The following is a 26,830-nucleotide window of genomic DNA, read 5'->3' as shown; positions in this document are numbered from 1 at the left end:
TTATTTTTTACAATTATTCACTCTAGTCACTTTATATGTGTTGGGATTGCCTGATTATGGATGCAGTCTGCCCTCACTAACCTTGCTGTTGCCACTACTTTGTTATCTTCATTTCATTATTTCCTTTTTTTAATAATTTTTTCTATAATTTTTTTATTTCTTTTTTGTTTTTTATTTTGTCCATTTGTTATTCATCTATATTCAAAAGGATTTAGGAGGTCGGTCCAGTATGAATGGTTTGATGGTGAGGAGATTGGTTGTCACGTTGGTACTAGTAATGTTTAACCCCTTAACGACCACGGATGTAAATGTACGGCCTGGTTTGGCGGTACTTTTACGTCATGTGTATGACCGCGAGCATCGGTGCGGTGCTCACGCCATACACGGTAGGTTCCGGCTGCCATCAGCAGCCTGGGACCCGCCGGTAATGGCCGACATCCACGATCGCGCGAATGTCCGCCATTAACCCCTCAGATGCCGTGATATGTACAGATCACAGCATCTGCGGCAATGCGCATGATAAAATAGATGATCGGATCGGCCGCAGCGCTCCGATCATGTGTAATGGCGGAGGTCACCTCACTTGCCTCCGTCCATCTCCCGGCATCTCCTGCTCTGGTCTGAGATCGAGCAGACCAGAGCAGGAGATAGCCAATAATACTGATCAGTGAAATGTCCTATGCATAGCACTGAACAGTATTAACAATCAAAGGATTGCTATAGAAAGTCCCCTATGGGGGACATAAAAAGTGTAAAAAATAAGTTGAAAAATGTAAAAAAAATAAAAATAAAAAAAAATAAAAGAAGAATCCCCTCCCCCAATAAAAGTGAAAAAATGGTCAGTTTTTCTCATTTTACCCCAAAAAAACGTAAAAATTGCGTGCGTAAATGTCCGAACTATCAAAATATAATGTTAATGATCCCGTACGGTGAACGGCGTAAATGTAAAAAAAAAAAAAGTCCAAAAATGCTGCTTTTTTGTCACATTTTGTTCAAATTTTTTTTATAATAAAAAAAATTTCTAAAAAAGTTTTATATATGCCAATGTGGTATCAATAAAAAGTACAGATGACGGCACCAAAAATTAGCCCCCATACTTCATATGATCGGATGTGCCCAAACATGGCGCAGCTCCGTCATGGGAGTCTTTGCGCAAGCGCCAGCCCACAGTTAGCATGTGGCCCAGTTTCCAGTACACTGATTGGTTGATCGATAGATAATGGGTGTGGCCTCCACGGACGGCACTTCCGGAAAGCCGAGATGTCCGTGCACGCCGTCACGCACTTCTGGATGTAATGTATTACTGTATAACTTATCTATTCCTCTGATTTTGTTTTTAGTTCTATTCTGCACTTTATGATATGTACAATGATAAGATATGAATTAACACTTCGGATATAACACAAAATATGTGCAGGCACTGCCACTGTTAAATATCTTAAATATCTATGTACCGTATAATCTTTGCACTAATTGCACTTTACCGTAATTTTGAAATCACTAATTGATTGATTGAGTCACAGGACTTGCTTGTGTTTAATTTGTGACACAGATCTGTTACTTGCTTGAGAAATATTCTGGAGAAGATCGAAACGTCACTACTTTTACACTTTTTTTGATGGAATAAATTCACCTTTTTCACTTTATGGAGTGCTGCACTGGCTTTAACTTTTGTGTGCATACATATATACATATATATATATATATATATATATATATATATATATATATATATATATATATATATATATATATATATATATATATATATATACACATACACACACACACACATATATACACATACACACACACTATATAAAACACTTTCTTCTATGTATGTGGATACAATATAGTGAACGAATGAGTCAATCTGCAATCATTTTGAAAATGGCAACATTGTGGGTTCATGAGAAAGAACCCAACTGATCTCTACAATAAGTGTATTTTTTTTTTTTTTAATGCTTACTGTAAAATCTCTCTCTTTCTCGGAGGATCCATTGGGGACACAGAGACCGTGGGTATATCTTGCTGCCACTAGGCATACAAAAAGAAGTCGGCCCCTCCTGGCAGTATATACCCGCCCACAGACTCTGAGCTATTAGTTTAGTCCCAAAGCAGTAGGAGAGAACCAACAGAAAGAAACCAGCAGGCGTCCGAGGGACCCAGACAAAAAAAAATTACCGAACACTACCCCTCGGACAGAAAACAAAACCATGGTAACTAAAACAAAAGGGTGGATGCTGTGTCCCCTAATGGATCCTCCGAGAAAGAGATTTTACGGTAAGCATAAAAAAAATCTACTTTTTTCGGTCGGCTCCATTGGGAGACACAGAGACCGTGGGACATACTAGAGCAGTCCCCAGGGTGGGAAAAATACTAGAAACAGAATCAAGTGGCCGCCTTGCAAACTTGCATGGCCAAAGCCGTATTGCGTAGTGCCCAAGAAGCCCCAACGGAATGCATGGAATGCGCAGTCACCCAAAAGGGTGGGACCTTCCCCTTACAACAGTACGATTCTGAGATGGCGGAACGGATCCACAGCGAAATGGTCGCCTTGAAAGATGGAATACCCTTGTGATGACCCTCCGGAATCACAAAGAAAGTCACCCTGCCGGAAAGAGGAGGCGACGGAAACATAGATACGGACAGCGCAAACCAAATCCAGACAATGGAGGCAACGCTGGACAGAAGGAAGAACAATCTCGTTCATGTGAAAGGAGGAGCCCACCTTGGGCAAAAAAAGAGAGAGAGGCAGCCGAAAAACAAGCTTGTCCGGGTGAAGGACCAAGAAGGGAGAGTGACAAGAGAGCCTCCAGTTCAGGACCCTCCTAATGGAGGTAATGGTGATGAGGAAGGAGACCTTCAAGGAAAGAACACGAAGGGAAGCGTCCCAAAGAGGTTCAAATGGAGCTTCCCTCAAAATACCAAGCACCGGGTTAAGATCCCAAGGAGGGGTGGGAGACCGGTACAGCGGAGCTGCATGGGCCATGCCCTGCAGGAAGGTGCAGACGTGAGTGTTGGAAGCCAATGGCCATTGAAAGAGTCGATACTTGACCTTTAAGGGAGCTGAGCGGAGGGGAAGAAATGACCGCCCCTGGAGAAGAAGAAGGGGAGAGTGGAGCCACCACAGAAGAGCCCGACAAACGGAGGGGGGGGGGGCAGAAGAATACGGCAATCCAGAGTGGACGGCAACTACCCACCAGGCCAAGATGGCCAGCTGGAGAGGGTCACAGTGGAACTGGGCAAAGGGAACCGCCTCCATGGCTGCTACCATCCAGCCCAGCACCTCCATGCAGAAGCGATTCGGAACAGGAGAGGGGCGCTGTAGTTGTCAAACACCCTTCCGACAAGGAGCACCACTTGTCCAATGGAAGACAAACACGGGCAGCCACTGTGTTGAAGAGGAGACCCAGGAAGACCAGAGACTGTGTGGGAGAAAGGTGGGACTTTTCCCAACCGAAGGCATACAGAGTCTGCACAGTGAGATGAAGGCTCTCCAAGTTTTGGGACCAGGACGGAGCTTTGATCAAAAGATCGTCCAGGTTAGAGAGGATCGAGATCCCCAGAGCCTAAAGAATGGCAATCACCGCCGCCATGACTTTGGTGAAAACCCTGGGAGCCGTCACCAGGCCAAAGGTAAGAGCCACGAACTGGAAGTGACCCGCCAGAACAGCAAAGCGGAGGAATCGCTGATGGGCAGGGAAAATGGGGATGTGCAGATAGGCGTCCCAGATATCCACTGAGGAAAGAAACTCCCCCTGATCCATGGACTGAACACTAAGTGGAGGGACTTCATGCAAAAGTGGTGTAGCCACAAGTGGCGGTTGAGCAACTATAGGTCCAGCATGGGGCCAGCAGAGCCCCCTTTCTTGGGGACTACAAACAGATTGGAGTAAAACCAATCAATCCCTGAGCCAGGAGGGTACTTAAAGCGACCTGAAAGGAAGCCACCAAAGAAGGGGAACAAGGGGGGCGGGACCGGAAGAACTGGTCCCAGGGAAAGGAAGCAAACTATCCAGTAACCATCGGATATGACGTCCCAAACCCAGGAGTCCTAAACCTGCGCTAGCCAAATGTCCTGGAAAAGAGACAGACGCCTCCCACCCAAGAAGACATTACGGGTGGGGGCGTCTCTTCAGGAAGAGGGAGGATTACGGTTTCCGGACTTGGCCGAGAAACCATCAGCACGGTTGTCTGACTTCCAGGAAGGAAGGGGCTTTGCGCACTTGGAAGGGCACCTGCTTGGGAGGGAGACCTGATGCAAAAGGACCGAAAGGAAGGCGGCGGGGTTTGTTCTGTGCCAGCAGAGAGCTTTTACCTCCGGTATCTTCGGATATGATCTCATCTTGCGGTTTCCCAAAACACAGGGAACCTGAGAAGGGCAACTCAGAGATTTCTTCGAAGCAGCATCTGCTTCCCACGCCTTCAGCCACATGGAGCGATGAATCGCAACAAAGTTACCTGAGGCAAAGGCTGTACATCGTGCGGACTCTAAAGCAGCTGAACAGAGGAAGTCCCCGGCCTAAGAGAGTTGAAGAGCGAGATCCGCCAAGTCCTCCCGAGGAGCGCCTGACAGGATGCCTTGGCGTAGCTGAGACACACAAACCGAGACACCCTTGGGCAGCCAGGCGTAAGCGAAGGTAGGTAACAAGGACAAACCTGCCGCTTCGAAGGGAAACTTCGCCAAGTTTTCGATCTTCTTGCCCACCGGATCCTTAAAAAGGGCGCTGCATCCGCCAGAGGCAGAGTAGTCGACTTGGACAGACGCGAAACTGGAGGATCAACTGCCGGCACTGTCATCCACTTGGAAATCAGATCCTGGGGGAAGGGAAACTGAGCTTGTATCTTCCTGGTCCCCTGAAACAGTTTATCCAGATGCTTCTAAGCCGCGTCTAGCAAGGCATCAAATTCAGCATGAGATACTGAAAGCCTTGGGGGAACAACGAGGTCAATAAGACCGTGCTGCATTCTAGAGAACGTGGAGGTCTTGGCTCAAGAATATTTTACTGATAACATCTCACATAGTGACGTCAAAGAGTATTAACCTGTATATTACTGTAAACCTACTCTTTCATAATTCTATACAGACTGTCAAAGAAAAGAGCTCTGTAGATGTAGACCTTGTCATCTGTTAGAACATCTGTAGACAACGTACACAGGAAAATGGTCTCTCACCTTCACAGTATTATGGATCTCAGAGGTCATCAGGTTTCTAGCTGTAACAATGACATCCTGGCATTTCTTACTGGCAAAGTGAGCATTGACATTTCGGGCATATTTAAGTAGCTCAGTTGCGTCGCCCTTCAGGTATTTCATTCCTTTCAGATCATTTTCAAACTGCTCAGTCGCTTTTATAACCTGGATACAAAAAAAAAGAGAGCAAAGGGCTGTGAATTACACCCATCAACTAGATAACTTTACAGCTTTCGGGTGCGTTCCCACAGGGCGTATACGCAGCGTATTTGACACTGCGCAAAATTTAAGGCAGCAGCGGGAAATACGCTGCGTATTCCTTGCTCACTGTACACACAGGGCTTTCCGGCGGCAGCCCTATGCGTGTAGTGAGTTTTGGAGGCGGAGCCGCGCGTCACAGACACGCCGGCATATGGCTCCGCCTCCAAAACTCACTACACACATAGGGCTGCCGCCGGAAAGCCCTGTGTGTACAGTGAGCAAGGAATGTGCAGCGTATTTCCCGCTGCTGCCATAAATTTTGCGCAGCATCAAATACGCTGCGTATACGCCCTGTGGTAACGCACCGTTAGGGTGTATTCACACGTACATTATTCTGCGCAGATTTGATGCACAGGATTTTCTGCTGCAGATTTCAATGTAAACTAAATGCCTGAGCACAGATTCTTATCTGCAGTTACAAATCCTGCGCATCAAATCTGTGCAGGATACTGTACGTGTGAATAGACCCCTAACATGCTTATTCTGCAAGTCACCGCTGTGAACATAGCAGGATCTGATTTCATGAATAACAATGAAAATAAAGTGCACTGAAGCACAATGTAAACATTCACAGAATAAATTCCCACTACGTTTATGCAGTCAAACAGATGCCCACAGGCACGCAAAGAAGCGTTTTCTCACAGATCGTGTGTAAGTGGCAGATCTGAAAGAAATCCCCAGCATATGATCAGGAAGATTCTCCGCACCAATGCTGTGGATAGGATGCCCAATAACGTAAAGGGGTACTCCTGCCCTAAGACATCTTATCCTATATCCAAAAGGATAGGGGATAAGATGTCTGATCACGGGGGACTTGCCGCTGGGGACCCCCGCAATCTCTCATGCAGCACCCACCACCCAGCGCTGGAGGCTCCGAGTCTGAAGCCTCACGGACACTGGGCCGGAGTATTGTGACATCACGACTCCGCCACCTCCCATACACTTGAATTGAGGGGGTGGGGCATGACATCTCACGGGGGCAGAGTCGTGATAGGATACTCTGGCCCCATGGTCATAAGGCTCAGACTCTGAGCCTCCAGCGCTGTGTGCAGCTCACACAGGTGGGTGCTGCATGAGAGATTGCGGGAGTCCCCAGCGGTGGGACCCTGTGATCAGACATCTTATCCCCTAGCCTTAGGATAGGGGATAAGATGTCTTCGGGCCGGAGTACCCCTTTAAAGAAGAATTAAGTGGATAATAAAATGCTGCTAATTCTCCTTGAATGAAAACAGCAGCATGTAATTGTCTCCTTTTTACACCATTCACTGTGCAGTAAAACCAACATTCTACCTTGAAGTATTACTGTCATAAAAAATAACTTTTGACATGTCGATCTGACATGTCAAATATTGTGAATCGCTTAGGGTAGAAGTCTATGCAGAAAAATGTACGTATCTCTAAGCTGGTAGAGGAGTGGAGTGTAATGCCCACATTAACCCAGCTAATAACTCACGATCGCAGGGGGTCTCAGGAGTGAGACTCGATACGATTGACTTGTAAAAAGTTGTTTCTAATGAATGTAATGCTTTAAGTCAGTGGGTCTGCATGATAACCAATTTGTATAGTTTATTTTAAAAGTTTTACTACTTTTAGGTCATGACAGCTTAAGGGGTTAAAAAGCTGCTCCAATGTTTACATATTGTAGTTACATATTTACAGAATTCTGGGTAAAGACAAGTTTATCACAAGGCTCATTTTCAAATTCAGTTCCAAAAATCAATGATTTAAATTAATGGAATATTCAATGAAAGCGAACTTATGACTGTAACAAACTTACGACATGTCAAAATGACACGTCACGTTTATCGGCGGGGGTCCAGGTGCTGAATGAAGGGGTGGAAGGGTGCAGCTGCTCAATTTGCCGCCATTTAATATCCCTCTTCACAGCTATAGGAGCAGTATACTATTTACAACGGAAGTCTATAAAAACTCCATATACCGGATGTCCTATAGACTTCCATTATAGCCGTATACCACGTGCTGAGCAGAGATAAAGCGGCACAGCGCTTGCAGGTACACAACTCTGCCCACTGAATCTAGCTATTGATAGGGGTCTCAACACCTGGACCCCCACCCATACAAATGTCTGACATGTCAGAAGTGTGTTATGATGATAGGTACACTTTAAAAGGAGAAGGCCACTAAATGTATAAATACAGTATTTGGTTCACTGGCTTGAAAGTGAATGGACAGTTTTCGATGTGTTTATTACCTCCTCTACTGCTGCATTGACAGCCACCAATAACGGAGCGTGATCTTAGTCATTCCTACTGCATTCCCAACAGAATTTTGGGGACCACCAAGTGCTTTTTTTTCAAGAAAACCATGTTAAATGAAGTGAGCCTTTCTTATGTATATTACAGTAAGATTCATGTAATGCTAACATCTGACACCAGATGGCACTAGTTTTTAACAAGACAAGAGCTGTGAATTAAAAGGATCGGCCAGGGAAAAGGGCTTAATAATTTATTTATTTTTTATTTTTTTTAACATCATCATCATCATCATCATCATCATCAGGGGGCATGCTTAAAACCTATAATATAAGTCATTCAAACCTACCCAAGCCCTGCAGATACTGTTCCGACAGATCTCGGTCTCCGATTACCACCAGCTGCGGAGGATTGGTGTAGAAGAAAATAACATTTTTTTTTTTTTTTTTTTTTTATGTTTTAAGCCCCACACCCAAATATAGAAAAATATCTTTGCATGGAAAACACCTTTTATTTGGAATTTCGCAGAAGCCTGATGAACAGAGATAACTGATAGGACTTCTCTCATACAGAATATCTGCTCATTGGTCGTATGAAATGAATTCTGTCTACAAAATGTATTGTCATAATTATTATTACCTCCTCATATTGCTCCAGTTTGTTGCTATTGTTGGGTATGGAGTAAACCAGACAGTCTTTAATTATGGATTCTGAAATATCCTCCCAGATCAGATCACCGAGAACTTCTGCTAGCACCACCTTGTTTTCTTCTTCTCCTTTTACAGGGACATCTACAACAAGGACAATGTTTCAATCTCATTTACAAAAGCATGGCAGCATTCACGTTTCCAGTGCACATTGGGATACACATCAACAGACATAGGAGTTTACCAATCAAAATAGAAAATCCATGGTAAAAATGCAACAAAACCAGATTGAGAACACAGCCTTGGGCCAATTCATACTACGGATTTCCCAGTGGAATTCTGCCCTGAAAATATGGTACAGCAGCCTCCCATTGTTCACAATGGGATTTTGCTGCACCATTAACACTACTAAATTTCAGGCCACAGACTGCACTGGAAGAATAAAACATGTTCACTCTTTCGGCAGAATCCACTCTAAGCCAATGGTCCCACGTAGCGCTAGCGCAACGTATTTTATGCTGCACAGCGGGAAATACGCTGCCTTTTCTGTGATGAGCATACACACAGGGCTAGCCGGCACATTAAAGGCTTGCCGGCACGCGCCCCCCCCTCAAATCTCAATAAACACACAGGGTTGCTGCGGGGTAGCCCTGTGTATATGTTCATTACAGAATACGCAGTGTTTCTCCCGCTGCGCAGTACATCTTGCGCAGCGTTAAATACACTGTGTTAGAGCTACGTGGGACAGTAGACTAAAATGCATTGCCGTCTATTGAGACAACACATTTGTAATTCGGTTCTAGTGCCGGCTTGTTTTGCCAACGTTTGCAGCTAAACGTTTGCTTTAACTTGTGTATCTATGAAGCATCATAAGAGTTAAGTAACTTGATAAGTACTTTAAAAGGAAATGCATCCCCTAATATTTAAACAAAAACACATACAGCAGTTCAGGGATAGCAACCAGTGGCTGTCTGGGAATGCTGGTAGTTGTAGTTTTGTAATGGTTAAGGGCACACTCCGTAGCAAACACTGCTGTAGACAATAGGAACCTTCAGTCTGGAGACTGTATAACTCACATGTTAGTCAGAGAAACGCAGGTGCACTGATCTGTAATATCTACCTACATACAATTTCCTACATCAAATGAAACAGATTTTAAAAAAATTATAAAAAAAAAAAAAATCCTATGCCTGGCATCAAATTACTATTTAGTGGGCATCAAATTACTATTTAGTTGGCAGCAAATTACTATTTAGATATTGATTCATTCTCATCATTCTAAATAATGGAATAATAAAGTGACAATTCCTTATTTGTTTGATGGTAAGTGCGCTAGTGTTTTCGAAAAGGAACCTCCTCAATCTCTCATGCATTCACATCCTACATTCGGTGACACCTCTGTACACCAAAGTTATTAATAAAGCCTGCGAAAGAATAATCATTCCAATGAAACTACTACTATACTATTACTCTGCTTATATATGCGCATATTTCTTACCCAGTAAGTGTGTGTGTAGTAGCTCCAGAACCAGCTTCAGCTTCATGAACACCTCTGCGGGAGGTGGGTGCTTCAGGTCAGTCTTTGTGCTTTCAAACCTTAAGATGACTCCCTGAGGCTGGGCGTCCACGAGAACGTGAAGTGACTGATACGAGACCAGAGGCTTCAGGATGTATTTCAGGAGTAACTGACCTAGAAAGTAGAGATATCTCATTGTTTTTCTTTTATTTAAGCGTCAGAAGTTAATATATAATATACTGAAGTCTCAAAAAAATATATATAAATAAATAAATAAATAAAACACGACATGCCCAAAAAGTTGTCAGCATCTACAATTGGATAAAGCACGAGTTCTGGTGGCTCTATACACCGCCTGCACCTATTTTGATTAAGCGTGGCCATCTCTGTTAAGAGATTCACAGGTCACCTCGATCTCTGGCTAAGAAGTTAGGAAGCCACCAGCACTCATCTGCGGATTGCCTTGTTAGCTCTGCACTTGCCTACAATTGCTTTTATAGCTTCTGAAAACAGAAACTGTTTTCCACTGGAGTTTTCCTTTAAATTCTAGCACAAAATATTAAACAGTATTTTTTTCCTATAGGTTTGTAAGGCTATTGTGCTTACATGAAGTTTTTGCCCTCAATTAAACATACTCGGCAGGAAAAGCCTACAACATATGTTAATAGGGTTTTTAAAATTATACAGTCCATTAATATGTGAATGGGGGGGTGGGGGAGATCTGACACACAGTACCTCCTCCGATCGCCTGATCAAAGAGACCACTGCATTGGAGTGAGCTATACAGCTCTTTAATTCCTATCCTGTGTGAGGTGCAGAACTGCATCCTCCCCTCTGCTGTCCGAGGTCTGCCGAAGATACAGTGAGGAGAAGGGTAGTCAAAGCAGGGCAGGACGCAACTCTGCACCTCCCTCAGTTCCATACACACCTCCCTCAGCTACGATCTTGTCAGTAGTCATTGTATAGTTCATGACAGGTGGGAAGTAGACATGCAAAGAAGTGTTCATATATACATCCTCCTGTCATGTACATTGTCCCTCAGCTCTGCAGTTCTGCACCTCACACCAGCAAAGCTGCTTACACTCAGTGGCGTCTATCTAGTATTGCTGCAAGTCCTATTTCCTTCAAAAAGTTTGAGCTTCAATATGCTGAAATACCAAGTAAGGCCGCTACTCAGTGTATGTCGCTGTGCCTGGCAAGAAGAAAATAGTGCTAGTCGTCAGACCCCAACTAATCAGATATGATAATGGCCTATCCTGTCCCAGTAAAAGGAGATTTTTTTGTACTCCCCGTAAAATCTTTCTCGTAGCCTTCATTGGGGGACACCTATACTGACTCCTCTCTGGCAGGATATACCCACCCACTGGAAGTAAGGTAATCAATTTTGTCACCAAGCTGTAAGAGGAGCCAACAAAGAAATATGTCCGAAGTACACCAGAAAGGAATCCCAGATTTAAAAAAAATGTAAATAAAAAAAAAACTTAAAAGAAAATTCGGACAAAGAATGAAGAAATGGGTGGGTGCGGTGTCCCCCATTGAAGGCTACGAGAAAGAGATTTTACGGTGAGTACAAAAAAAATAATTCTCCTTTGCTCGGTCGCTCTAATTGGGCGACACCTATACTGATGGGACGTACCAAAGCAGTCCCCTAGGGAGGAAGAAACAACCAACAACAAAAGGGAATCAGTCCAGAGACCAAACCCACTCGACCGTAAGGCCTGCAGACGAGATCCAGGCCAGAGACAACTGAGCCCCACAAACTGAGCTCCCAGAAGAACCCCTGTCCATGGAGAAGGACTAGGACACAAAGGAAGAGACCGTCCTATGTTGAGACTCCAAAGCCACAGTCCATAAAGAGAGACAACAAAAGGTCGACTAGGAAGCCAGGAGGGCCTGAACCATCCCAGGAGAAGGTAGGAATCAACCCCAAGGAACACAAAACCAGACAGAGGACTAACACGGCTGGGAAACAAAAATGGCACAAACAAGAGAACCCCATCCAGAGTCAACCAGGTCAAGAGAACATGGCGGAAAAAATGCCAGGGGGAGCAGCATACGCCTGAGCAGGAGAGTACGGAAAGAGGAGACCAGAAAAACACTGGAAAAAAGAAAGAAGGATGGAGACTGGCTGTGGAGAGGACTGGTGGAGAAAATCGATGACCAAAACAGCTGCAGACCAAAAACTCCCCCCCCAGGGGCCCGCCGTGAGCACCTGGGAGGCAAAATAAGCTTGAATAGAGTGATCCGGACGACCGGAACACCCCGGGAGTACATTGACCCACAAAGGAGGAGGCGGAAGGAATAAGGCCAAAAAAGGTAGCGGAATGCCCTGAACACCGGAGCGTCCGACATGGGAACTGGAGGTACCCGGGTCACCTGGAAGACTTACACGTAAAAACAACAGCCAAAAGGAGCATCCCGGAACACTTGGAGCAGCTGACAAGGTAAACGGAAGGACAAACGCTCCGAGTGACAAACTTCTACATCTAGACAAGAAGTGCGGAAAAGAAAGACCGCCCCACAAACAGGACCGCAGAGAAGTTGGGGCAGGAGAGGTAACCTGCCCGAGACCACAACCATTACTAAGGCCCAAAGAAGGGCCGACCTAGAAAAGAAGACACGCCACAGCATACTAGGATAGTGTCCAAGACCAGGAGACTAACCAGACATGGACCCCAGTGGTCTGAGCAGACCGAAGCAACATCCCGTCAGGACAGGAACGGAGGGGAAAACAAAAGGTAAGGTTACTCCAGAAGACTGTAGTGTCAGGGTAGCGCAAATGACACAGACACGGAAGGAGGAACAAACCCCTTCAGGGAGATTGCACCGAGAGAGGAGGACAGCAATGGCAGGACCCAAACAAATGATAGTGCTAGACCGGCTGTAGCTGAGCCATACATGAGTACATAAACGCATCCAACAGAGGAGAGTGCAAAGTCTGTATGAGCAGCAGTAGATAACCAAGAAACAGGAAGAGAGCCAGGCTGCAAAAGTGCTGATTGCTCTCAGCATAAAACAAGGGCACAGCCAGGTACCCCACCTATATAGAGGAAGGGAAAACAAGGGGTGATCGCTATGAAGCCCAGACCATGCCAAGCTCCCTGATCCCCGTACCCCCTGTGGAAGTGCCTAAAGTGCGACAGGCACCATAGCAGCAGTGAAATGCCGCCTGAAGGTAAGAGGGCAAAGTAGTGGGTAATCGTAGTTCTCAGGAACTCTGCAACAATATATCAAGGAATTGAGGAGCTAATTTGAGTCCTGACTACGAATGGGAAAATTACACAAACACCCAAAGCATTGAGGGGTACACCTCAACGTGGTGTAACCCTGGGTCATAGGCGCATCAATGGATCCATTGTGGTCATTCCCTAAGGAAACAGAGCCGGCGTCTGAACCACCCTGCACAGGAACCCAGGACAGATACCTGGAGGCACAGAGGGCTGAACCGACTGTGCCGCCCCATCATGCCCCATGCCAGAGCAGAGGAGTCCGACCACCGAAACAAGATCACAGGAAGGCCCAAGGCACACCCCACAGAAAAAAAAATGGGAGATGGACTCTCCACGTGCAGAGTGGCCTAGCATATGTAGGGACACAGACATAGTTATCGCACGCAAAATAAACCGCAGACATTTAAAAGTCCAGCCATGCCGCTAGCAGACCAACGTTGCCCCTTAGAAAGGGGAACAGAGTGCTGCTCTTTCTGCGAAAGTCCATGGAATTTGCAGGAAACCCCCACACCCCAGCTCCAATTGGTGCCACACACCAGGACTGCTGTCGCAGACACAAGGGATGAAAGATGTATGTGGAGCAAGAAAATGCAGACAGACACAGTCTAACCGGCAAGTACGAAAGATCCAATGAAACCCCGAGACACTCTTTGGAACTTCACCTGGAAAATGAGTCACCGGACTGTAACCATGGGAGCGGCAAGAATGGGGAAGGTGACCTGGCAGAGTAGTAAACCATGCAGACAGTCTGGCTATCTGGCATAGGGACCATGGCCACACCGGTTGCAGTAGACAGAATTACACACCGAAAGTGGGTTCTCAGCCTTCAGCCTAGAGAGCAGCAGGCATGCAAGGAGGAACCTGGTAAAGGAGGGAACCCCGCGAACCAGTATGTGGTGTATTGTATAGGGCCCATGGAGCAACATGGGAAGACTCACTCGAAACTATACCTTGGAAGTGGATAACCTGAACTACCATCCACGGCATGGGAAGTGTATGGTAGTGTACCCGTCGTAGTAATAGTAGACCATGCAGACAACCTTCGGGCTGACTGGTATAGGACCTGAATGCTCATGGGCACTACATCGAACCCTCCCCCCCTTACAGAAAGTGGGGTATTGGAGGACGACTCAACTAACAAGCAACCTGGCAGTCCCGAGTACCAGCAGCGACCCTCAACCAGAGTCCTTATACCAGTAGAGAGGTACAAGAGATCTGACCAAGCCCGCAGCAGCCCAGAGATGGGAGACCGACAGTGATGGAGACCACACAGACCACTGTCTGGCTTACTGGTATGAGTCCACAGTATCCAATCACTCCTTCGGACACCACGCACAGCAGTAGGGAACCGGAACTCCTGCCGCTGATACATCTGCCGTGTGATAAGTGGCAGGCGTTGGAGGAAACCACGCAGACCACTGTCTGGCTTACTGGTACGGGTCCATATTAGACAACGAGTGGCTACGTCGGACCCCTTGCATTGCAGTGGGGTACCGGAGTGCCAGGCGTGGACGTGGCAGCTGAGAGATGAGTGACAGACGAGACTACTGTCCGGCATATCGATATCAGGACCAATCCATGCCCACGCAGGGACACTTCCACAGAGACCTCTCACTAGACGGGGGGATCCAGAACCCTAGCCGTGGATGCGGCAGCCGGTAGAGGAGAGAATCATATTGTATGACATGCCAGAACACCCCCATGATGGGTGACCGGTGGACCTGGCAGAGTGTCCTTAGCGTCCACCAGGAATGCAAAAAAAATAAAAAATCTTGCAAGGGCCAGTGTCTTGCCTCAGTAGGGAGGGACTGGAATTTGGCAGAGGCATATCTCAACTGACTATGTAAATAGTCTAAGGCAGGCCACTGTACAGGGTGACTGAAGGAATAAAGCGGGCCCCCGATTCTGTCCCTAGAAAAGGTACCCTGCAGATATTTAACTGATAAAAACAGATGTGACAGGCCAAGGCTGTAATAGTGCTTGGTTGCCACTAGGGGGAGCTCAAGAAGGAAAAATTCAGGGCACAATACAATTGATGGCCACAACCAAAAACCACCAAATGGTCTGAGTGACCAGTGGTGAATTTTAATTTTTTTTAAACTATGACAGCGCAGCCCGCCGGGAAGGGAGGGCGTGCTAGAAGAACACCGCCCCCGGAGCCGGCCTCAGACTAGAAGCACAAGGTGGGGGGGGGGACCTTGTGATAGGATGCGGCACCCGGCCCCATGAACGGAGCGCCGGCCGCACGATCTGCGGCCTTTACAGGAAGGGGGCTGGGGAACTGGGCGAAAGACGCGGCTGGTTCCTCCCCCACCGGGGAAGCATCCATCCGCATGGGGAGCACTGAGGGTAGTCGGCCATGTGGGACCAGAGACCCACTGCCTACGGCTGTAGATCTCCAGTCAGCCCATAAAGACCATGGCCAGGACACTGTGCCTGGCCGCAAAGTATAGGAGTAAGTCTGGGACCGGAGACACGCTGCCTGCAGCTGTAAGTCTTCAGTCAGCCTGTAAGAACGCAGCCAGGACATTGCGCCTAGCCGCAGCAGATAGGAGTAAGTGTGCTGGTGTGCCCGCACTGAGAACGTGATCAGCCAGGAGGGACTGGAGACCCGCAGCCTATAAAGAAAGTGGCCAGAACACTGCCCCTGGCCGCACAAGGTAGTAAGCGGGCAGATAACACCCCCACTAGAGACAAACTGGGGCAGCAGCATAGAGTCCCTGGCCGGTAGGAACATAACGTGGCCAGGGCACTGTGCCTGGCCGCAATACATGTGTAGAGATGCGTGGCCCGAAGAGGGGGAAGGTTCACCGGACTGTCCCCTCCAGAATGGTACCAGAGGCCATGAGGGGTCCGGCGCAGCACAGCCACGTGTAATGGCGGCTGAGGAGCTGGGCACATGAGAGGAAGGGGACCACTGGATGAGCAAGGGGGGGGGGGGGAAAGGGGAGTTGAAGTACATACTCACCCACAGCTCAATCTTCTTATACTCACCCTGAAGACTTCAACCTGCTTATAGCCACGCTGCATCATATAAGGCTAAGATAGCGGGGTGAGCAGGGGCAAGTGGGGGACCTGGACCCAGGGTACAACCTCCAGGTGCTGGCCATTGGCGATAAGGGGTTGACGGCCCATACTCTTATGTTCCGTGCCCCTATGTCGCATATGGGGGAACAGGTAGCGCCATGCTCCTGAACCCCCACCTGAAAAAGGGAAACAAAAGGGAGATAAAAACCAAACTAAACAGCCCTTATTAGAAAAAAAATGTCCTACTGACAATAGCTAAAACTGATTATCTCACTTCCAGTGGGCAGGTATATCCTGCCAGGGAGGAGAGCATATACCCATCAGTATAGGTGTCCCCCAATGAAGAGCGACCTATAAATCCCCCTATAAAAGAAAGCTGTGACAGATGCCCAATAAAGACATCCATCACCCATCGATTAATATGTGATTAGTTTACCAGATACCTTGTGAGTCTTCTCACAGTGTAGAAACTGATGGCATTAGATATCCATTTAACAAATCGGTCACCACAGATTGGCAACCGGCAATCAGAAAAGCTCTTGGATGATGTATCCTTTAAATAGATGTCATAAAGCGACATCCATTACTCAGTAATATGATGACATGATTTCCTTTTAACACGTTTTATTTTTTTATTTTTACAGGATCCAGCAAGACAGTATTGTTTTTGCAGTATACCTGTGAGGTAAGGGCCAGAAGGACACTCAAAGCCACGTGAACCAGAATGGTAAAGAGAGGCACCTTTCTAACACTCAAGCAGCCTCTAGGCCACTTTTCTTTGCCTGCAGGCTCTCAAACCTAATGAGATATCTGGTTAGTTAAAAGGAAAACTGTCAGCTTGCTTCCCCCACACTAACCAGTGGTATTGGCTGGTAGTGTGGGGGACGCTGATCAGTTTGATGCCTACCGTGCCCAGATCCGCCACGCTGTTTGGCCGAAATCTTTGTTTTTCTGTATATGCTAATTAGGTGCTAACTGGCACAGGCGGCTAACTGGCACTCAGACGTCAGCACCGCTCGTCCGCAGCGCCACCCAGCCCATGAGTATTCCTCCCCTCCCTCCGCCTCTCCCTCTTCATTACAGAGTGGGGAGAAGAGGGATAGGCAGAGGGAAGGGAGGAATATTGATGAGCTGGGTGGCGCTGCGTACGAGCGGCGCTGACGTCAGAGGGCCAGTTACGCCACATGTGCCAATTAGCATATACAGAAAAACAAAGATTTCGGACGAACGGCGTGGCTTATCCGGTAGGCATCAAACTGATCAGCGTCCCCCCACACTACCAGCCAGTACCACTGGTTGGTGCGGGGGGAGCAAGCTGACAGTTTTCCTTTAAGCATTTCTAAAAACAGGAGAGAAGGCGCTCCATAGGGTAATACCCCCGGAGATGGGGGGAGGGGAGAGTAAAAGCTAATTTTAAACTGCTCACCCTGGGTGGTTGTGTAGCCTCATACACAACAATGGAAATCGCTGCGGCCCTCCTGGTGTGGATTCCACAACGTATAGGTACAAGACAAGGCTTCAGTATAGGGTGCAGGAGTACATCGGCGCTGAACGGACCCAGGACACAGCAGGTAAGAAAGTAAAATCCAATTTATTTGATGCAACACGTTTCCCTGTGCAAGCACAGATTCATCAGATTGATTCAGATGCCTGATGAATCTGTGCTTGCGCAGGGAAACGCGTTGCATCAAATAAATTGGATTTTACTTTCTTACCTGCTGTGTCCTGGGTCCGTTCAGCGCCGATGTACTCCTGCACCCTATACTGAAGCCTTGTCTTGTACCTATACCTTCCTTTAGGCATGACACTAAAATAAAGTCATGAAGAGTCTGTCCACTCAGTAGGCATAGGGTGAGAAATACAAATGTTAAACTCATGAAAAACCCCTAAACTTATCTGCACTAATCTAGCTCAGACCTAAAAGGGTATAAGAAAAAAAATAGAGATTGTGTTTTTCCTTTTGCAATGCTTTTTGCCCTTAATGTGGATCAGGAATGACCAATCATAATAATGATCTTACTGAAAAACTTCAGCTTTGTGTTGAGTTCTCCCAGAATAGCCAAGGCCTGGAGGACAGATCCCAGTACTGAACCAGAATTGGTTTCTTCAGTCGGTGGCACCGTGCACAAGTGAAGCTCGGTTTTCAAGATCATTTCCAAACTTGAATTATCTGCAACAACAGAAACAAGTAATACATGTAATGTCATGTCTGATACAGAGACTGCAGGGTATAAAATTCCTTCAGGACCTGGTTGTATCCAGACAACACAAACTTCGCCAACTTACTAAGCAATGGTATAGCAACATAATGGACTCATTATTTAGCTAAATTTAATGTACAGACATAGCAGATATTTAGTTTTTCTATATTGTGTAAAAAAAAAAAAAATTACAATAGTGGGCCATGGTCCAACACATCTGCACAGTGAGGTAGACTTTTATGAGGCCATTTAAAGGGGGTACTCCGCTGCTCAGTGTTTGGAACAAAATGTTAAGAATGCTGAGAGCCGGCAGCTCGAGATGTCATAGCTCCGCCCCCTCAATGCAAGTCTATGGGAGGGGGCTATAACGTCACGAGCTCCCGGTGCCGCCTCTAAGCGTTCGGAACGTTTTGTTCCAAACGCTGAGCAGCGGGGTACCCCTTTAAAGCATGCTTGCTGCCACATGATGCAACCCTATGTGAGCATATTCAGCTGCTCTGTATTCACATACAGTAGTTCTTTTGAACATTGACAGGTGTCCTTGGTTCTAGCAGTTGAATGGGTTTTGAACTTACCTATGAAGTATGCCAAACCGATATATACAAATATGAAAAGACAAAGAACGACAATAATATTGTTTTTACAATGGTTTCGGAATATGCGGTTTTTATTAATCCTTTTTTTTTTTTAGTAACACACATCCCGATGTGACCCTCATCTGACGGATGCCATTCTATGAACTTGCGGTTGGTTCCACTCTCGGCAGCGTCATTGTGGTTTTTACACTATATTTAATTTACTGTGTGTAAACCCTCTGTATGGACCAAAGAAAGGGAGAAGGAATCCGCAAAAACGCATTGTTCCAAGTAAGGAACAAAAAACACCCTTATTTTATTCATGTATCCATGTGGATCATCATCAAATTAATATTAATGACCTTTCCAATAATGAATGTGGAATATAACTTTACTTGCCAGTAATATTGCTAAATGAAGGTTATGTGATTTTATGTCCCATCATTTATACAGTGGATACCTTTGGATGGGGGAAGCTTCCACACCGCCAGCTTCTGCCACTCCTCTCCGAGGTGATACAACATGTTCTGCTTCTGTACCGTCAGCTCTATTCCCAGAGACTTCAGCACCTTGAGTTCAAAGCCCTTCCGGGACTTAAGGATTTTCAGACAGTTTTGCGCCTGAGATTTCAAAACAAATATTTCAATTATTCAGAGCAAAACAAATATAAAAAGAGAATAAAGTGTGTGACCTACAATGTGCAGGGTACTAAGAGAAATTACAGAACAATTAAAAATGTCATGAAGGCAACCTCTCCTCTATAGATGAGAGAAACAGGCGCTCCATAGAGTAGTAACGTAAAATCCTGTGGGGAAACAATTATACAAATTACTTGCTCACGCTGGGTGGTTGTGCAACTTCATACACAACAATGATGTAAGCGTAGGGTAATAATAGGTCGACTGCTGCCTTCCGGTAGATATCTGCAGTGTAGGATAAGGCTTCAAGGGAACCCGACTCAATCGGCCCTGAACGATCACAACAGGTGAACGGTTAAAAGGAGTTTATTTGACCAGAATGCAACACATTTCGCTGCGCATGCGCAGCTTCCTCTGGCCTGAGGAAGCTGCACATGTGTAGCGAAACGCGTTGCATTCTGGCCTGAGTTCCCCTCACCTTCCTCCTTCCGGCTCCCGGCGTCTCCTGCTCTGGTCTGAGATCGAGCAGACCAGAGCAGAAGATGACCGATAACACTGATCTGTTCTATGTCCTATACATAGAACAGATCAGTATTAGCAATCATGGGATTGCTATGAATAGTCCCCTATGGGGACTATTCAAGTGTAAAAAAAAAATATGTAAAAAAAATGTGAATAATCCCCCCCCCCCCCCAAAAAAAGAGTAAAACGTCCGTTTTTTCCTATTTTACCCCCAAAAAGCGTAAAAAATAAATTTAATAGACATATTTGGTATCGCCGCGTGCGTAAATGTCCAAACTATTAAAATAAAATGTTAATGATCCCGTACGGTGAACGGAAAAAAAAAATCCAAAATTGCTACTTTTTTTTATAAATTTTATGAAAAAAAATATAAAAAATTTATTATAAGTTTTTTATATGCAAATATGGTATAAAAAAAAGTACAGATCATGGCGCAAAAAATGAGCCCTCATACCGCCACTTATACGGAAAAATAAAAAAGTTAGAGGTCATCAAAATAAAGGGATTATAAACGTACTAATTTGGTTAAAAAGTTTGCGATTTTTTTTAAGCACAACAATAATATAAAAGTACGTAATAATGGGTATCATTTTAATCGTATTGACCCTCAGAATAAAGAACACACATCATTTTTACCGTAAATTGTACGGCGTGAAAACGAAACCTTCCAAAATTAGCAAAATTGCGTTTTTCTTTTTAATTTCCCCACAAAAATAGTGTTTTTTGGTTGCACCATACATTTAATGATATAATGAGGGCTGTCATTACAATGGACAACTGGTCGCGCAAAAAACAAGCCCTCATACTAGTCTGTGGATGAAAATATAAAAGAGTTATGATTTTTAGAAGGCGAGGAGGAAAAAATGAAAACGTAAAAATTTAATTGTCCGAGTCCTTAAGGCCAAAATGGGCTGAGTCCTTAAGGGGTTAAGGGCCGTCCACACTGCTACATTTTAGCCTGTCCACTCTGAATTGAATCTGTCGCTCTTTTTCAGAGATGTGTAGATGTTTTTTCAATTCAGTGCAGAAATTCAGACGTGCAATGTTTCTGGCCAAGAAAGAAAATGAAAATTCTGCCTCTTTGTTAATGTTGCCTTAGGAGATGGAGAGAGAAAGAAAAAAAAAAAAGAAGGACAAAACCGGCGCATCCTGTGCCTATTATCCAACAGTAGCAGTAGATGGTAAGCAAAAAAAGTGAACTGCTCACCTAAGAATGTTGTGCGACGAACACAACACCGATTCTCACCTTTAAAAATGGGGCACTGGAGATCTCAGCAGCTGCCCGTGATCATATGTGCCCAGAGTACCGGGGCAGTAACAGCAATGGTGGCTCCCACGGTGTAGGAGGAGAAAATGACACTTGCGCTCGCTGGATGGCATCCACTTATGTCAGAGTTGCAGTGAGCATGTGACGTCTTAGCCCCACCCCCTCAATGCAAGTCTATGGGAGGGGCGTGGGAGAGGGCTATGACGTCACAAGCTCCCGGTGACGGCTCCAGCGTGTGGAACAGTTGGCTCAAAACGCTGAGCATTAGAGTACCCCTTTAACCCCTTAAGGACTCAGCCCATTTTGGCCTTAAGGACTCAAACAATTAAATTTTTACGTTTTAATTTTTTCCTCCTCGCCTTCTAAAAATCATAACTTTTATATTTTCATCCACAGACTAGTATGAGGGCTTGTTTTTTGCGCGACGAGTTGTCCTTTGTATTGACTTTACTCATTATATCATAAAATGTATGGCGCAACCAAAAAACACTATTTTTGTGGGGAAATTAAAAAGAAAAACGCAATTTTGCTAATTTTGGAAGGTTTCGTTTTCACGCCGTACAATTTATGGTAAAAATGACATGTGTTCTTTATTCTGAGGGTCAATACAATTAAAATGATACCCATTATTATATACTTTTATATTATTGTTGTGCTTAAAAAAAAATATCACAAACTTTTTAACCAAATTAGTACGTTTATAATCCCTTTATTTTGATGACCTCTAACTTTTTTATTTTTCCGTATAAGCGTCGGTATGGGGGCTCATTTTTTGCGCCATGATCTGTACTTTTCTTTGATACCACATTTGCATATAAAAACTTTTAATAAATTTTTTATAATTTTTTTAATAAAATGTATTAAAAAAGTAGCAATTTTGGACTTTTTTTTTTTCCGTTCACGCCATTCACCGTACGGGATCATTAACATTTTATTTTAATAGTTCGGACATTTACGCACACGGCGATACCAAATATGTCTATTAAATTTATTTTTTACGCTTTTTGGGGGTAAAATAGGAAAAAACTGACATTTAACTTTTTTATTGGGGGAGGGGATTTTTCACTTTTTTTTACTTTTACTTTAGATTTTTTTACATTTTTTTTTTTTTACACTTGAATAGTCCCCATAGGGGACTATTCATAGCAATACCATGATTGCTAATACTGATCTGTTCTATGTATAGGACATAGAACAGATCAGTATTATCGGTCATCTCCTGCTCTGGTCTGCTCGATCTCAGACCAGAGCAGGAGACGCCGGGAGCCGGAAGGAGAGGGGACCTCCGTGCGGCGTTCTGAATGATCGGATCCCCGCAGCAGCGCTGCGGGCGATCCGATCATTCATTCAAATCGCGCACTGCCGCAGATGCCGGGATCTGTATTGATCCCGGCACCTGAGGGGTTAATGGCGGACGCCCGCGAGATCGCGGGCGTCGGCCATTGCCGGCGGGTCCCTGGCTGCGATCAGCAGCCGGGATCAGCCGCGCATGACACGGGCATCGCTCCGATGCCCGCGGTTATGCACAGGACGTAAATGTACGTCCTGGTGCGTTAAGTACCACGGCACCAGGACGTACATTTACGTCCTTCGTCCTTAAGGGGTTAAGCAGTGTTTTCATAATGTGGTTGCGGTAGCTGCCCTTATACTTGTCACCCCTGAGGCATCGATATCAGTGAATTGAATGGTGAAATCATATTAAAAAAAAGACTGTACATCATTTAAGGAAAGGAAACAGAATATATTAGTTACCTTTTCCAGTTGTTCAGCTGCACTTATGTAGTTCCTCTCAGACAAAACTGTGTTATATTTTTCTATTGCGCTATTAAACTGAAACAGAAAAGGCAAACTGGTAAAGGGTGAAATGTAAAACACAGGACAGGTTATCCTATATACAGAGCCTGTAGTAAAAGCAAATAACAGAACATAAAAGAAGAGCTTATCCTATACATAAAGAGGTGGCTGTGTAAAGGGGAGGCCCAGTCTGATGAGAAGCTGCAGTAACAAAGATCTTCTGTATCCAGTACAACATCTATAGCTGTCCCCAAATACAGAGGACACCGGCTAAACACATCAGGGGGGACAAACTGAAACTGAGGGCACTTCTCTCTGAACCAGATTTATTATAAGTACTATATTAATAGAAATTATAAGGGATCTATTAAAGAGGAGGTGAAAGACAGTTATAGGCTTTAAATGGGCACTGTTAGATACAAAAACTCTTCATATATTGTACATCTTGGCAAAAAACATTAACTTTTCTAATCTACTTCATAATAAAATGTTATTTCCTTTTTATAGAAATTATGGATTATAAAATTATGGCTTTGTCCAAGCTTAAGTACAAGCATGGATTAAGTCAAGTAAGTGAGGGTGGGTTAGCACTCCCCTGTCTTCTCTCCTGTCTGATAGCACTCCTCTGTGCTCTCTCCTGTCTGATAGTACTCCTCTGTGCTCTCTCCTGTCTGATATTACTCCTCTGTCCTCTCTCCTGTCTGATAGTACTCCTCTGTCCTCTCTCCTGTCTGATAGCACTCCTCTGTGTCCGATAGGAAAGGAAATAGCACAGAGGAGTGCTATCAGACAGGAGAGAGCACAGAGGAGTGCTATCAGACAGAAGAGAGCACAGAGGAGTGCTATCAGACAGGAGAGAGCACAGAGGAGTGCTATCAGACACGAGAGAGGACAGAGGAGTGCTATCAGACACGAGAGAGGACAGAGGAGTGCTATCAGACACGAGAGAGCACAGAGGAGTGCTATCAGACACGAGAGAGGACAGAGGAGTACTATCAGACACGAGAGAGGACAGAGGAGTACTATCAGACACGAGAGAGGACAGAGGAGTGCTAGCCCACGCTCACTTACTGGACTTTGTCCTTGCCTGTGCTTCAGCTTGGACAAAACCATGATTTCTATAGTTCCAAACAATGCACTTTACGCTTAAAAATACATGATTACAGCAATAATTAATTTATATAGGTTTTGGTTTATTTTACTACTTTTAATTATAACTTTTTGTGAGAAAATAAGTATGCTTAAAATTGTATTCTTCTGACCCCTAGAATTCTTTTATTTTTCAGTATACAGGCTCAATTTTTGCACCGTGATTAGAGAGGAGCGAACTTCCAGTAATTCGATTCGTCACAAACTTCTCGGCTCGGCAGTTGCTTACTTTAGCCTGCATAAATGAGTTCAGCTTTCAGGTGCTTCGGTGGGCTGGAAAAGGTGGATACATTCCTAGGATAGGAGTGAGGTGTCAGGACCGACCGGCGAATCGCAGGGCAGGTGAGGGGGGGGGTAGTTTGGGCACAGCGGGGGCATCAGTTACCCAAGATCCCACGGGGACAGGCGGCAGAAAGGAGGCGGCAGGCAAGTGAAGGCAGCAGCGTTGGCGTCAGAGGCAGCAGTGAAGATCGCTGTAAAGTAATCTTGACTGCTGCTTCTGGGAGTTTCAAAACTACAACTCCAAGCATGCACAGACAGCCTTTGGTTGTCTGGGCATGATGGAAGATGTAGTTTTGCTACATCTGGAGGGCCACAGTTTGGAAACCACTGTGCAGTGGTCTCCAAAACTGTAGCCCTTCCAGAAGTTGCAAAACAACAACTCAACATGCCCAGAAAGTCCAGGCATGCTGGGAGTTGTAGTTCTGTAACATCTGGCCATTCAGATGTAGCAGAACTACAACTCCCAGCATGCCTGGACAGTCTCGCCATGCTGGGAGTTGTAGTTTTGCAACATCTGGAAGGGCACAGTTTGGAGACCACTGCACAGTGGTTTCCAAACTGTGGCCCTCCAGATGTAGCAAAACTACAATTCAAAGCATGCTGAGGCTGTCCAGGCATTCTGAAAGTTGCAGTTCGGCAACATCTGGCCCTTCAGATGTTGCCAAATTACAACTCCCAGACTGCCCGGGCATGCTGGGAGTTGAAGTTTTGCGACATCTAAAGGGCCACAGTTTGGACACCAGTACAAAGTGGTCTACAAACTGTTCTCCTCCAGTTGTTGCATAACTACAACTCCCAACATGCCCTTCAACTATCTGGGCACGCTGGGAGTTGTAGTTTTGTAACAACTGGAGGCACACCTTTTGGTAAACATTGTCTGTTTCCAAACCCATGTGCCTCCAGCTGTTGCAAAACTATAACTCCCAGCATGCACTGGCAGACCACTGGGATTTGTAGTTTTTCAAAAGCTGGAGGCACACGGGTTGGGAAACACTGAGCCAAGTAACAAACTGTGTTTTTCAACCAGTGTGCCTCCAGCTATTGCATAACTACAACCCCCAGCATGCATGGACAGCCGAAGAGCATGCTGGGAGTTGTAGTTTTGCAACAGCTGGAGGTTTGACCACCCCCCCCCCCCACCCCCACATAAATGTGCAAGTTTGAGATGCAGCAAATTTACTACTGCAGCTCAAACTCCCAGTGGAAAACTTGCTGTGAACCCCCACCCTTGTGAATGTACCCTAAAAACACTACACTTGCACAAAATAAAAGGGTAAAACACTACATATACACATACCCTTACACTGTCCCCCCCGCCCCCAATAAAAATGAAAAAACATCTCGTACAGCAGTGTTTCCAAAACGGAGGCTCCAGCTGTTGCAAAACAACAACTCCCAGTATTGCCGGACAGCCATTGACTGTCCAGGCATGCTGGGAGTTTTGCAAAAGCTGGAGGCGCCCTGTTTGAGAAACACTGACGTAGGGTAATTTTGGTATCGGAGGCAAGCGTAATTCTTACATTCGGGTCCACCCCTATGCAAATCCCTAAGAGGTAAAAGGAAAAAAAGGCCCCCAAAATTTGTTACGTACGGAAATATCTCATATGTGGCCGTAAAATGCTCTGCGGGCACACAATGCTCAGGAGTGAGAGCACCATGTACATATGAGGTGATTTGCAAAGGGGTGGCTGATCGTTACAGCGGTTCTGACAAACGCAAAAAAAAAATAACACATGTGACACCATTTTGGAAAGTACACCCCTCGCGGAACGTAAAAAGGGGTATAGTGAGCCTTAAAGGAGAACTCCAGAATGTAAAAATTGTCCCCCATACTGCCAGCAGTAAAAAAATAAAGATGTACATACCTTCCTTCACTCCCCAGGGGCATCCGGTAAGGCTCCAGTCTCCACCGCAATCCTCTTCCTGGTTGCTGGTGGTCGGCGAGTCTTAATGCACTCAGCCAATCATCGGCCGCAGTGAAGTCCCGACTCGGCCAGTGATAGGCTGAGTGTCAGTGTGACGTTTTCGGCCCCGGCAGCAGGTGCCGATGTAGTGAAGAATTGTGTGTCTTGAAGCGTTCTAACACTGCCGCTCAGCCTATCACCGGCCGAGTCGGGACTTCACTGCGGCCGGTGATTGGCTGAGCGCAGTATGACTCGCCGACCACCGGCAACCAGGAAGAGGATTGTGGCGGAGACCGGAGATGGTTACAGGAGGCCCCCAGGGAGCGAAGGAATGTATGTACATCTTTATTTTTTTTTTCTGCCGGCAGTATGGAGGACAATTTTGATATTCTGGAGTTCTGATTAACA

General features: G+C 45.6%; 1 protein-coding gene across 3 annotated transcripts in view; it reads right to left on the bottom strand.

Annotated features, from left to right (window-relative positions):
- Positions 1-26,830, bottom strand: part of ZW10 (zw10 kinetochore protein) — a 60,267-nt gene that overhangs the window by 19,462 nt on the left and 13,975 nt on the right. For all 3 annotated transcript variants that reach the window (XM_056542415.1, XM_056542417.1, XM_056542416.1), the window contains exons 4-9: positions 23,046-23,123; positions 19,327-19,486; positions 18,111-18,260; positions 9,816-10,007; positions 8,310-8,461; positions 5,179-5,361 (exon numbers count right to left, since the gene is read on the bottom strand). In XM_056542415.1, coding sequence (XP_056398390.1) covers positions 5,179-5,361; positions 8,310-8,461; positions 9,816-10,007; positions 18,111-18,260; positions 19,327-19,486; positions 23,046-23,123 — 915 coding nt within the window. The remainder of the gene's footprint in view (positions 1-5,178; positions 5,362-8,309; positions 8,462-9,815; positions 10,008-18,110; positions 18,261-19,326; positions 19,487-23,045; positions 23,124-26,830) is intronic.

The sequence above is a fragment of the Hyla sarda genome, chromosome 10 (assembly GCF_029499605.1).
Source record: "Hyla sarda isolate aHylSar1 chromosome 10, aHylSar1.hap1, whole genome shotgun sequence".
Lineage (NCBI taxonomy): Eukaryota > Metazoa > Chordata > Amphibia > Anura > Hylidae > Hyla > Hyla sarda.
The sequence above is the reverse complement of the archived record's forward strand: the minus strand, read 5'-3'. Positions and strand labels throughout refer to the sequence as shown.